This window comes from Ranitomeya variabilis, chromosome 4 (assembly GCF_051348905.1).
Source record: "Ranitomeya variabilis isolate aRanVar5 chromosome 4, aRanVar5.hap1, whole genome shotgun sequence".
Lineage (NCBI taxonomy): Eukaryota > Metazoa > Chordata > Amphibia > Anura > Dendrobatidae > Ranitomeya > Ranitomeya variabilis.
The window spans coordinates 273,312,083-273,326,238 of record NC_135235.1 but is presented as its reverse complement, the minus strand read 5'-3'; the positions used below and the strand labels follow the sequence as shown (position 1 = coordinate 273,326,238).

Below are 14,156 nucleotides of genomic sequence, written 5' to 3'. Positions count from 1 at the left end.
GAAGAAGGAGGAGAATTTATAAGCCCCTCTGCACTGATTTCTATGGAATCCAGTTAATGTTTTACAAATCTCCACATAGGCTCACAAGATGACCACACATAGCAATACTCATGGGCTATCGACTACTATCAAAATGAAAGAGGATCGACTGGAAGTGATAGATACCGGTAAGAGAAAAGATTTGCATGGAAAAAAATATTGAGCGCTAAGAAAATTCATACTATACCGCACAACACACATTTTCACCAACATCATCTGTATCGTCTAATCATAAACAGACATGATCAGTAAGAATTGTGCCAAGGATAACTGATAATTTAGTCATTCACTGCCATGAACACGTTAGGCTTTACACAATGAAAAGAATTAGATTTAGAAGAACTTTGAAATTGGAAACCTTATGGTTAGTTTAGCCCCCTTCTTGCATTCCTTGATGACTCCCCCCTCTTTTTTACATTCCCTGAAATTACAAAAAAATCCTGATTAGGTGGAGAAATAATTAGGAAATGAATACCCTTCACCCATAAAGTAAACATAAGAAGACCAATACTAAATGTGTCAATGGTGGGACACCTATATGACCTGATTGGTAAAATGGTGATAATACTGAGAAAAACTCCTGTCCCCCAATAGGGTCTACATTGCCATAAAAGTTTATTCAGACAATTCTTAGACGGACAATTTTTAGATGCTCCTATATGGACCAGCCCAGAGCAGGGGTGGTTTCTCAGTGTAGACTATGTCCACTATTCTTTGCCCGTCGGGGGCACCCATTGCTCCTACATGAAGCTGGCCAGATCAGGGAGAGTCTCAGATGTCCAGAACACAGTGTGCATAGAGAATGCTGGTAGAGGAATCAGGCCCGGCAGTACTAATTGGCAGTCCAGCTCTTTTTATCTACTGGACAAGTTGGCATTGTTCACCAAAAAGAGCTGGTTATTTTGGATCCCAACTGAATACTTATTAAATACGTTTCATTAGTATTTGAAAACTCAAATTTTAACAAAGTGAGAGGTATTCAGAAACTTCAAGTAGCTCTCCTTGACATTATACCTGCCATCATTCATAGAAGGTAGCCGGCTCTTTGTGTTGGATCGGTCACAACTGACTCATCACAAACAGATTTATAAAGAGGACACCAAGAAGAGGTTACAACAATACTTGTGCAGGCTATTTTATGCTTTAAAAAGTCTCATGTATATTAGAACTCATGAGACTTCCGCACTGGAGCAACACAGTGTCCAGACCAGGTCCTTGTCCTCCTGTCTCCAGAACTCTGGCTCTTCTATCATGACTGGCACATGTCAGCATCGGTGCAGCAGGAGGTGTGCAGAGATACATTGATAATGATCCATGTATGGCACACGCATGGTCTATGTGGGTGATGTTGGGGTCCAGTTTCATGGAACATGACAGAGTAGATGCATGTGAGTGCTTAGTGCATGAAGTTACAAATGCCATGGAGTCCAGCTAAGCCAGGAGCACCAGCTGGGTGGGACTGATCCTACACATCTGAAGGAAGAATGAGAGGATGACTAATGGAGGATACTGTGGTTATAGTATTCAGGGGAAAAGTGATATAACATCAAAGTGGGGATAATGCCCTGGAGGCGGTGATGGGACACCTGGGGATACAAGTGGACGATGAGACTATCCTGGAGGATACAGGTGGGGAGGTGGTAATATCAAGGAGAAAATAAGGTTTTGGTACTATCTTAGTCAATTTAAAAAAGGTTGATTGCTCTCAATAAGAGAAATATAACAACCTATTGGAAGTATTCCAGGGGTTTGATGGAAAAAAGATGCTAAAAAGTCATGTTCCAGTCTTCCATGAAAAGGTTAGTGCATTGGGATGTCATTTTGATGCCTTTAGCTGTTTCGGTGCATTGTAAATATATTTCCACATCAATCCTCAGCTAGCAAAAGGGAACTTGTAACATGATTCATGCTGCCCAATCCACAGGGGACATGAAGCAGAGCCTGGGTTCGTAATTGCAACCAGATATGTTTTTCTCTAAAACGCTCCTGTATTTCAGAGAAATAATAATTTGGTGAGCTGGCCTGGGACTATAGGGAGGGATAATGTCACATCTGTCCCTGGTATCCCGGGTTCGGCTTCCTTCACTTCCAACTGCTGCCCTCTGTTGTGTTCCGCGCCAGATTTTGCAGGTTGTCTGGAATGACTTGATGTGCTCCCTGTGATCCTATTTAAGGCCCATTAGGACAGACACCTGTGTCTTTGGATTGTTATTCAAGACTCTAGTTTGTTATTCTTCACCTCCTGTGCACACCATGTTACTTGCTGTTATCTTTGTTGCCCTGCTGACTTCACTTCATCTGCCCAGCTGCTCAAAAGATTCCTGAGGGTGTCCCGTATTCACTCCCCACTTACCATCCTGACAGCTGTACCCACGTCCAGGACCCAGAGCTAGGCTTAGTGGGTCCACTTTACTGGGTGAGCCTAAACAGATGAGAAATGGCCGACAACACCCCTGGTAGACTTCTCCTGCTCCACTATAAGGGATAGGTTTCTCTTATGTGTGTACATTGAGAAAGACCTGTCAATCACCAGGAGTGGGGTGGGGAGAAGTCAGATCCTCAAATTGTGTTTTCACTGCGACGCAGGAACATTTTAGAGAAAAACACGTCTGGCTGCGTTCATGCACCTAGGCTATGATTCATGCTGCCCATGGTTCGGGGTTCTCTTCAATAAATGTCTGATTGCTGGGGGTCTGTCACTGTGGACCTACTCCAATCCATCAGAATGTTATCACCTATCCTGGAAAATGTTTAAAATAAAAAAAAATGTAAAACATTATAATGCACATTGAATGCCTTTGTAATGCAAATTTGAGTTACTGGAAATTGCATACTACTCTTTGGCTAAAAATACTAATCAAAAATGGAGTGTTTCTACCTTGCGGCAATATACGAGGTGTGACCTCTTACTCCAGGTTTTTTAGTTCTGTATTTATTGTCATTTTTGCATGGTAAAGTAAAGGGTCATTGACTCATTGCCAATAGATAATAATGTTCAGGGTACAGAGACGCATCAGAACATCACTGTATTATTACAGTGTTACCTGTCGGGTTAGGTCTCCGTGACAGGGGAAGGAGAATAATGTGTAGCATTGCAGGAAATAGTCGTCCTCAGCAACATTAGTCTCACAAGTGCACAATGAGAATCAATACAATACATCCAGCTGTAAAGTACAACAGGACATAGTGTTACATAGGAAGATGCCCTGAGCCGACTTAGGCTTCTTTCACACTAGCGTCGGGCCGACGTTCCCGACGCTAGCGTTGTCTCCACCGCACAACGGGGGCAGCGGATGCATTTTTCCAGCGCATCCGCTGCCCCATTGTGAGGTGCGGGGAAGCGCGGGGAGGTGGGGGCGGAGTTCCGGCCGCGCATGCGCGGTCGGAAAAAGCGGACCGTCGTGAGCAAAAAACGTTACATGTAGCGTTTTTTTCTCCCGACGGTCCGCCACTGCACGACGCATCCATCGCACGACGGGTGCGACGTGTGGCAATCCGTCACAATGCGTCGCTTAATGTTAATCAATGGCGAAAAAACGCATCCTGCAAACACTTTTGCAGGATGCGTTTTTTCGGCAAAACGACGCATTGTGATGGAATGCAGTTAACGCTAGTGTGAAAGTAGCCTTAGTCTAACATGATAGAACTGTCGGAATAAAAATACTGCAATAATGTGAAAATCTTTAAATAGTATAAAGCGGTTGTCCACAGCTAAGTTAATGGCCGTAATGTGCTGCATAAAATAAATTAAAAATCCTTTAGTAACCTTCTAAACCAATTCCCAAATAAAATGCCAATACCATCAGAGGGGTCCCTTCATACCTCCAAAAAAATAATTTATTCGTGTCCTCTGCTGTATGCAATTTGTGTGGTCCAATGGGTCAATCCAGATCACGCTCAATGCCACTTGGTCCCGTCAAACACTTCTTCTTCTCTCTGTCTAAGGTGAGACTCACACAAGCACTGTGTGGATGACATAGGAGACATCATCCGCTTCCATCTAGATAGAAGAGGCACCATTCAGTGGGATTCGGGCCGCACTTAGCGCGACCTGGATTAACCCATCCAATGGGACCACATAATTTGGATACCGCGTTGGACATGAATAAAGTACTTTTTCGGAGGTATGCAAGGGCACATCTGAGGGTATCAAGGTGTTATAGGAATGGCTGGTAAAGAAAAAAACTGGTGGCAGGTTCCCTGTAACTGGGTCACATGTTGGTGACATGATGTGGTAGGAGGAAAGTCTTTCTATAAAACACCATTGGAAGGGGGTCCTGTAATGAAAAGTTCTTGTGGCCTCCAAGTCATTGTGAGAACTTTGTCCACAGGAGAGGTAACGATTTCATGGCCACTGGAGATTCAATTGTTGTATTTGTCAATTTTCGGTACTGCCATAGACCTTCCATTCTAGTGGTGAATTTCAGAGAACCCTAAGAACACAATGGACTGGTAAGAAAAAGCAAAGAAGACACAGAAACAATACGAATAGATGAGTAGTGCACGGAATAAAAAACAGCGACATTTGTATGCAGATAACAAATATCAGAGCAGACATATACATTGTGTTTCCATGAATTCAGTTCAGAATATGAGAAATGAGTAATTGAGCTGGATACATGCACAACTAAGTAAATAATTTAGGATTCACCTTGTGAATAAGATAAGACTACATAAAATATGTAGGAAAAAAAGGCCAATGTGGGTTCAGTGAGCTCCCAGTTTACCATTTATTTTAACTAAGAGTAAATAATTTAGGAAAACTTTGAACCATAGTAAAACCCAGCTAAAATTTTCCAAGAAACTTTGAGTCATAGGTAAGGAAAGACAATACATTTTCCTATGGATATCTGTAAATAATTGGTGGCCTGTAGATTGCAAATTACCAGTACACCTCCAGATTGAGACCAGTAGTTCTTAATGTTCAATTCTGTGGCTGCTACATAACTGGGAAACTGCCTCCTCATAAGTTCATGCTTCAGTGTGACAAGTTGAACATAGTAACATAGTATTAGACGTAAGTCCGTCAAATTCAATCTATAAGCCCTCAGTGTAGAGAAAAGCAAAGATCTCATTGAGTCGTTGGTCATACGTTTCAATTTCTAAGGAAAAAATCTAGGTATGTTAATCACAAAAAATCCCTGGATCGATGACCTACTGTATCTACAGTATCTAGTACAGTCAACTTCTAAGATTATTATTTCAGAAAATTGACCTTCATGAACTCATATGGCAGATATTTCTCAAGGACCAGGAAGAACACTAACTACAATAGGTACAGAAGTCACAATCGCACCCAGGCCATGGAGTCTAAGAGGCCCTAAAAGGCTCTTTGGCCTATAAGAAAAAGCCAATAGTATTAAACACAGGCAAAAATTGGGGGCCCCATTGGAGCTTTTGAATCGAGGCCCGTGAGCTTCAAGTTATGCTACTTTCTTGACCCCATGAGCTATATGATCCATAATATGCTTATGAAATGAATTGCAAGTACTGCAACTTTTTAGAGAGCTACAGAGAAGCTGTTGGGATTCTGGTAGATAGTGTCTTGGCATTAGGTACTATTATACTGTCACCGCTTATGATCCCATGATAATCCATTCTTAATCTAAGTAGATAAAATACCATTTGGTTGAACACTCATTATGAAGAGTCAATCCTACCAAAACCAGTATATTTGGTTGACTGTAATCTAATGTATGGTCAGCCTAGTGTATGTCAATCTAAAGACCCCCATACACAAAAGTTGGCTGAACCCTATGTGAGGCAGTCACTCATGTCACAGGTAGGGGTCGCTGTGTCTTCTCCCCAGGTTGTGCATGCAGATGGATGAAGTCCATAGGTGTGCATGGGAATCACAGATTTCCAGTCCAGGTTTTCCATGTGTCTGAAGGGCACAGGTTTGTGTGTGTTAAAAGCCTGCAGTAAGAGGTATGGGTGTGTCAGGTGTGTGAGGTGCACATCAGTGACAGTCAGGTGTGTGCTGGTCTGAAGAGCAGAGGTCTGCAGAGCGCTGACTGAGTGCATGGAGACACAGGCCAGCAGAGCCAGCACCCAGGGCAGCTGAATAGCCTGGCACCCGCAGCATATACAATGATGCAAGTCGTCCATAGTACTGGTCTCAGATGTGGACAGTCCTGTGCCTGGAGGTGGATGTCCTGTGCCCAAAAGAGTCAGATGTGGACAGTCCTGTGCCCAGAGGTGGATGTCCTGTGCCCGAAAGAGGACTAGCATGTGTAACGATTGCGAACAGGTGGATATGGTGCCCAGCTGCTATCCGGAGGATATCCTGGGCTGTTTATGGCTGTGTGAGTAAAGAGACTGTAAGAGACTGTGATACAGTGATGCAGGACACCCACGGGAACTAATCGGAGGGGGCTGGCGTGTGTAGTGTCTGCAACATGTAAAGCTGTGTATATGGAGACTTTAAAGGGAACCTGTCACTCCCCCCAGGCGTTTGTAACTAAAAGAGCCACCTTGTGCAGCACTAATACTGCATTCTGACAAGGTGGCTCTTTTAGTTCGTGTCCCTGGCACTGCTGAAAGAATTGTTTTTGAAATTAGTCCCTTCATACCTCGAAATCGCCACGGGGGCAGGTCTTTCCCCCTAATCCAGACGCCTCCCAGCCGTCACTCATGGCCTCTGAGCACCGGGCGCTGCCTCCTCTTCCTTCATTAGCGTCCCCGGCGCCTGCGCTGTTATTTTTTTTTTTCGGGCATGTGCAGTTGCGCTGCCCTTTGAACTTACAGCGCAGGCACCGGGGACGCTAATAAAGTAAGAGGCGGCGCCCGGTGCGCAGAGGCAATGAGTGACAGCTGGGAGGCGTCTGGATTAGGGGGGAAAGACCTGCCCCGTGGCGATTTCGAGGTATGAGGGACTAATTTCAAAAATGATTCTTTCAGCAGTGCCAGGGACCCAAACTAAAAGAGCCACCTTGTCAGAATGCAGTATTAGTGCTGCACAAAGCGGCTCTTTTAGTTACAAACACCTGGGGGGTTGACAGGTTCCCTTTAATATGGTGTGCGGTCGCCCAGGGAAACTGGACAAGGGAAGTCTGGCCTGTTTAGGGACTGTAAATATAAAGCCATATGATATGTATTGCTATGAACTGGCGTGAATTGGACTTTAATGCTGTGAGGAAATACATTAAAGAGATTTTTGTGCTGGAACTTTGTGGGTCACTGCCTCTACACTACGTACGATGCTACTACAATCTTACATTTCCAATATCAGTGAGTTCAGCCAATAGTCTAATGTGACCAGACTCGAACTATGAGATTATGGTGGGGAAAAGAAGGATCTGGCTAGGACACCCAGTATGGAAGCAGCTTATGCTTAGAGAATACTGGAGCGCTCAACTCAGCTGAGTGTTCCTATATATATAAAGAGGTCGGAAGAGAAAACTGTCAGCCGATCATTTGGCTGACATGTATCTCATGTATATGGGGGTCTTTATTTATCACCCTTTTTACACTAAATAGATCAATGATAATACACATTGCAGCCCTGAGGGTCTTCTTCACTTTTTAAGGGCTATTTTAAAGATCAACATGTATATGTTATCCAGAGTTATTTCAACTAGGAATTACAAGTAAAGGCTACAAAATCTGGACTGTAGTGATAGGGGAGGATATATTATTGGTGCAACCTCTTAAGCTGCACAGGAGCTAAAGAGATAAGGGGGCCACTACCACCTCCAAAGCTGGAGGAATTGTGCATGGTCAAAAGCTATTAATGTAAACAGGGCCCATATAGTGTTCTTGCACAGGGGTCCTCTTTGGTCTGTGTCCACCCTCGTGTAGTGACATATGATATTTCTGATTGATACGGTCACTAATCAATTTAAAGAAGCATTTGCAGGTAAAAAAAAACCAGAATGGTCACAATGATTCTTTTATTGGGAACGGAGAGAAGCAAAAGCTAGAGATGCAAAGCAGTTGCCATGGGAAAATGAATGCAGAATGCTAGGAGACCTTGGAGGGATGTAAAGATGTAAGCCACTGAGTAAAGATGGAAGGTGTGACTTATAACAGCTTTTCCACTTTCTGGGCTCATAAACTACAGATGACGGTCACAGCTGAGTGGTGCTCAATCCAATAGTTTGTTATGGGGTCTGATACTTATTTTTTATGCCCGCATCCTCCACCGTCTGAAGAGTGAATTATTGCCAAGGCCAATGTAAATTGAGAATAATCAATCCTTCAGAATGGTTATGTCAATATTATTTTCAATAAAAGGTTCCCTTGCATTAAAAGCTCAAGGAGAATCTCATCAGGTATACAACACCAAATACAACATATAGCGGCCCGGACTGTAATTGACTCCCTTTTAGAGTATCGCCCAAAGCAGTAAGGAATGCGTTATGCAGAAGATTTTCAATCACCTTCTCAATACGCTAACATGATAATATATATTGAGTCTGGATACAAGTAATACAATCTCATCCCTACAATACTCATTAAATGCAACAACGTTCGATCAAAGGGAAAATTGATAATGAACATTTACGGTACACAAAATCCCTTTGTGGAAGGATATTACAAAAAAGCATCGCAAAATGAACAATGTAAATTGATAACGTGCTGAATAGGTTTTTAGACAGCAAAGACTGAAGAGGTTTATTACTTAGGACACAGAATATTATTATTACTTAATAGCCTTTTTATCTATTTTGTGCGTGAAGGGAATGGATAACAGTGAAATTATACGTTTGACTTTCAAAATTAAAAGAAATCCTTTACTGAATGGGTCGTACATCATAGAAATTGCTATGATTGGTAAAAAGCTAAAAGAAAAATGGAGTTGCCTTATTTTCCTCTCTTCTAGCAGAACATAACAAAGCACTGAAGATGAGTAAATCTAATTTGTATTGAATTTTTAGGAATTTGCCAAACCCGGAGAATTCAAACTATTTGCAATTCGATTTGCGTAAATCACCAAAAACAGCCACCGTTGTTTTACATATTGTGGAAGAATGCATCTGTCAGACTGATATTGTTGGGTTGAACAATTAATAAAATGTTCACTTCACTTCAGTTGCCTACTCCTGGCCTAATGGATATTGATCAGGTGCGCACCAAAAGAAATAAACATATGACAACACACAGTCAGATGTAAACTCTCCTTGATCAATCTATGGCTCAGCTCCAAAGGGGGACTTTATTAGTCAGAACACAAGTTTATATATTTCCTGTAAGGGGGCTCGGTTAGCTCTAAAATGGGAGTGATCGGATGTATTCCATTGGTTAGTAGGTTGGGCAATGAGCAAGTCCTTGGGCGGATCCATGAGGTCATCAGGGTGGGTTGGTCCATGAGGTCATCAGGGTGGGCGTCACTGTGGGTGGATCCATGAGGTCATCAGGGTGGGCGTCATCTTGGATACCAGCACATGGCATGCTGATACAGGAAATGGCAGCCATCTTTAGTGTCTCACTTTGATCTGAGAAATTTTATGTAAGGTTAAACAATACACGTTATGGGTCACTTCTCTCAACCTCTTATGTCTTGAGGTTAATTAAGTATTTGATATTATGGCTCTCCTCAACAGTCCCCCCTAAATACTTTATTAACCCTTTTTTTATCTTGATCCCACCGTGGTTCCCTAACCCACCAGTGTTAAGTGTCACTATGACATCAGAGGCTTCATAACAATATGGATGCTATTGACACCAGAGAATGTGTGACCAATTATGGGTATACCGAGGAGGTATATCGGAGCGCGTTACCAGTGTCCTCGGGACTTTCCTACCTGCTGGATCTATTACTCTCCAATCTCCCATCTCCATGGATACATAAAATACACATGTGACTCACCCTGATGCAACACATCCTAGATCTGACCGTCTCGCCCGGGAGGGGGGAATTGGAGTTTTCACCAGTTTGAGACAAGTTTTCCCTTGTGGAAAACCTCCGTTTGTAGCTGGACTTTGACAAGCAGGTCAGATCCTACTCTGTCCCTAACTGTCTAACAAGTTTATAATGTGAGAGATGGATCCAGGAGGCGCTCAGCAATCCTGACCAAAGTAGTAGTCAGGAGCACTTGGTAGGGACCCTCAAATCTCGACTCCAGGGATGTCTTTCTGATGAACTTCTTTACCAGCATGTAGTCACCAGGTTGGAAAGTATGGGTACATACACTGGAATTTGGACCTGGAATGGATGATAAAACTTGTACATGTGTTACTGACAGTTCTTTAGTAAGGACAATTACATAATTTACAAGGGTATCACTTCCTGAGGCTAGCTGTTGTGGAAAATATTGACCCAACCTTGGAGTCCCCCCAAAAAGAATCTCGAATGGTGTGAGTTTAGTGGAACCCCTTGGAGTGTTTCTGACTGAGTATAAGGCAACGGGCAAAATGTCTGTCCAAGTCTGACCTCCTGACTGGCTTTCAGTATTTTATTTTTCAAGGTGCCATTCAGTCTTCCTACTTTCCCACTGCTCTGTGGGTGATATGGAGTATGTAAACCCAAATCAGCTCCCACTAATGTCCATAGTTCCTTAGTCAGTACTGCAATGAATGCGGGTACTTGCTCACTCTCAATTACCTCTGAGACCCCATATCTGCATACTACTTCAGTCATCAGTCTCTTAACAGTCACTCTGGCAGTCATGTTTGTTACTGGATAGGCTTCGGGCCATCCTGAGAACATGTCAGTCACTACCAGTACATTCTCGTACTTCCCTACTTTTGGCATTTGAATGTGATCAATCTGAATTCTCTGAAAGGGATAGAGTGGTTTAGCCAAATGTTTCTGAGTAACTTTCTGAGGCGGTGCTGGATTGCATGCTGCACATACAAGGCAGGACTTGAAATATTTTTGGGTGACAGTAGAGATCCCAGGTGCCATGTAAGTCTTCCAAATCAGGTCATTCATCCGATTCTTGCCTCTGTGGGTGATACCGTGTGCCCATTCTGTCACCGAGGGGTACAGATTACGGGGTAGATAGAGCTTTTTGTTCACCCTCCAGACTCCATCTTCATCCTTTTTAGCTCCTCCTTCTTGCCATGACTTCTTTTCATCATCTGATGTCTTGTCTTGATGTAGATGGATAATCCTCATAAGAGAGCCTTTAGTCCCTTCTTCAGTGTCTTGTGACACGTACACCGCTGCTTTCTTTTTCCCAAATGGATCCGCAGCATAGGTTTTTGCTGTTTTGTCACCAAAGAAGTTCCCCCTTGCTTCTGGAGAATCCAATCTCCCATGAGCTTTGATCTTGATCACTGCAACCTCCAAAGGTAGATCTAGAGTGGCCACAAGTTCTTGTATGGTAGCAGCATGTTTTACAGGAGTTCCACTGGACGTTAGGTATCCTCTGGCTGCCCAGATACTGCCGAAGTCATGAGCCACTCTGAAAGCGTATCTTGAATCCATGTAGATGTTGACCACTTTCTCCGTCGCTTCCTGACAAGCCAACGTCAAAGCCTTAAGTTCCGCTTCTTGTGCAGACATGTGCGGTGGTGGGGATCCGGCTGAGATGACCTGGTTATGTGTAACCACGGCATATCCCGTATGGAATCTTCCTGTTTCATCTGCAAATCTGGAACCATCAGTGAAGAACGTCAGGTCAGCATGTGGGAGTGGGTCTTCAGACACGTTTTTCTTGGAGGTTGCTTCTTCCTGCATTTGTTCGAGACAGTCATGATCCTCTGAGTGTGTAGAGGCATCTTCTCCGAGAGCATCAGTATCATCATCCACATCCCCCCTGGAAAGAGGAAGCAGCGTGGACGGGTTGAGGATGGTGCAGCGGACAAGAGTGACATTATCCGGAATCAAGAGGGAACATTGGAGTCTCATATGACGCTGCACCAACAGATGTTTAGGTTGCAAGAATAGCAATTATGTCATGTGGAGCCATTAAGAGAACTGGATGTCCTCAGATGATATCAGAATTTGGGATTCCAAGAGCTGGTGCAGACTGTATGGCCTTTTTAAGAGCGTAGAAAGCTTCCACGGATTTGGTACATAGTGGAAACGCTGACGTCTTGAGGTCATCGTACAATGGCTGCATCAGCTTGGAGGCATCTGGAATCCATTGGCGACAATAAGTGATAGGTCAGCCAGCTCATCCGAGGCCCATGTCTTAGGTTCTTGGCAGAACTCAACACCAGAGTCCCATGTCTTGTCACTGGCAAGCGAGTCATCATTGAACACGATATCCATAACAGGCCAATATGCATTCCCTGCTTTAAGATTTGCCAGGGAAATGAGATCTTGCCACGTGGCTGGGTAATTACTTTGGATTTGAAGCATGCTTCTGTAGAAAGGCATCGGCTGTTTTTCTGGATCTAGAACTTCATTCAACAGAGTAGCAGCTTGCTGGGGTGTAAACTTGACGTAGAGTGTGGACTCCTCAGACATAAGCATTGGCACTGTTGGTGGTGGCACCTGACACGGGAGTAGAGATGGCACCGGGAGTACAGATGTAATCACTTTTATATGAGGAGCAGGAGGAGGTAACAGTCCTGGAATGAGGGGCTCTATTTGGGCAGTTCCAGTATCATGGTGTGGGGTCCAGGTGACGCAGGCAGTCTTAAAAGCTTTAACAGTCCTGTCCTCATTACTAATTAACCTGATTTCAGAGAGGCAGCAAATGCTTGGGAGGCTAAACTTTTTTATTATAATTCCAACGATTTCCCTTGTACATGCATGAACAGGGAAACCGAAAATGCCAACACCAATGGCGGGAATTGTCAAGGTCTCAATCTGCTCACTAATATTCGCATACTCTAAAATGCGAGTTATTGCTGCACGAGGTTGTTGAGCACTAATGTCTGGATGAATAGGGTCAAAAGTAGGGGTCACAGTGTGTATGATCATTCTACACAGAAGATTGCCAGCTTTAGTCACCGCTATGTCCCCAACAGCTATCTGACCACTTGACTCAACAATGATTTGACTGTCAGCTTGAATAGTCGCCCCTCCTGCTTCCACTATAGCTCTAGCTACACCTCCATTGTGCTCTAACCGAGAATTGGTAGCATTAACAATAGCATCTGTCTCCATTGTTGTTATGTCACCCTTTCCCACGACTAACAATGGTCCCTAAGGAAGTTCTTTTTCAAAAATAGGTTGCCAACATTCCTTCCCCTTTGTGCTTCCTGTGCTATTGGTATCCTCCTCCCAAATTGAGCCCCCCCTTGTTAAAGTTGCCACCGTCCCATACAGGTGTGCGCTTGGCTGCGAGAGAGCCTGTGAGGTACCGAGTATAGGGTGAGGTAGACTGCGTGAGAGTGCTGTTGTAGTGGAAGCGTTGGGAGGAGAGGCTGTTGCTTGGAGCATCTCGTGTGGGTGTGCGGCTAAATTGGCAGTGGAAGTGACAGTAGAAAGGGTCGGTGCCGGGGACGATCCAGGTGGGAGTATTGCTTGATTCACGACAGGAGCGATAGGGGAAAGGGTCGGTGCCCCATTGGAAACCACTGAGATGGGAAACATGGGTTCACTTCCCGAAGGAATATAGTATTGGCCGCTAGTGGTCATTACTGGCAAGGATTTAGTGATGTGGTGTGTAACCTTACTCTAAGATGTTCACCGCCAGGAGCAGCATATTTGCCATCCACAAAATGGCCGCCGCCAGAATTACATTTGCCATCCACAAAATGGCCGCTATCAGAATTAACACATGGCCCATGCACAAAATGGCTGCTGCCAGAGCTAGCACTTTTGCCATCCACAAAATGGCTGCCACCAGAATTACATTTGCCATCCAGAAAATGGCCGCCATCAGAATTAACACATGGCCCATCCACAAAATGGCTGCTGCCAGAGCTAGCACTTTTGCCATCCACAAAATGGCTGCCGCCAGAATTACATTTGCCATCCACAAAATGGCCGCCGTCAGAAATAACACTTTTGCCATCCATAAAATGGCTGCTATTAGAATTAACACATTTGCCATCCACAAAATGGCTGCTGCCACCATTAACACATTTGCCATCCACAAAATGGCTACCGCCAGCATTAACACATTTGCCATCCACAAAATGGCTGCTGCCAGCATTAACACATTTGCCATCCACAAAATGGCTGCTACCATCAGAATAGGCACTTTTGCCATCCACAAAATGGCTGCTGCCAGCATTAACACATTTGCCAAACACAAAATGGCTGCTATTAC

General features: G+C 44.0%; 1 protein-coding gene across 1 annotated transcript in view; it reads left to right on the top strand.

The window, feature by feature from the left end:
• Positions 1-14,156, top strand: part of LOC143767835 (uncharacterized) — a 30,288-nt gene that overhangs the window by 989 nt on the left and 15,143 nt on the right. The window contains exon 2 of the mRNA XM_077256356.1: positions 80-167. Coding sequence (XP_077112471.1) covers positions 80-167 — 88 coding nt within the window. The remainder of the gene's footprint in view (positions 1-79; positions 168-14,156) is intronic.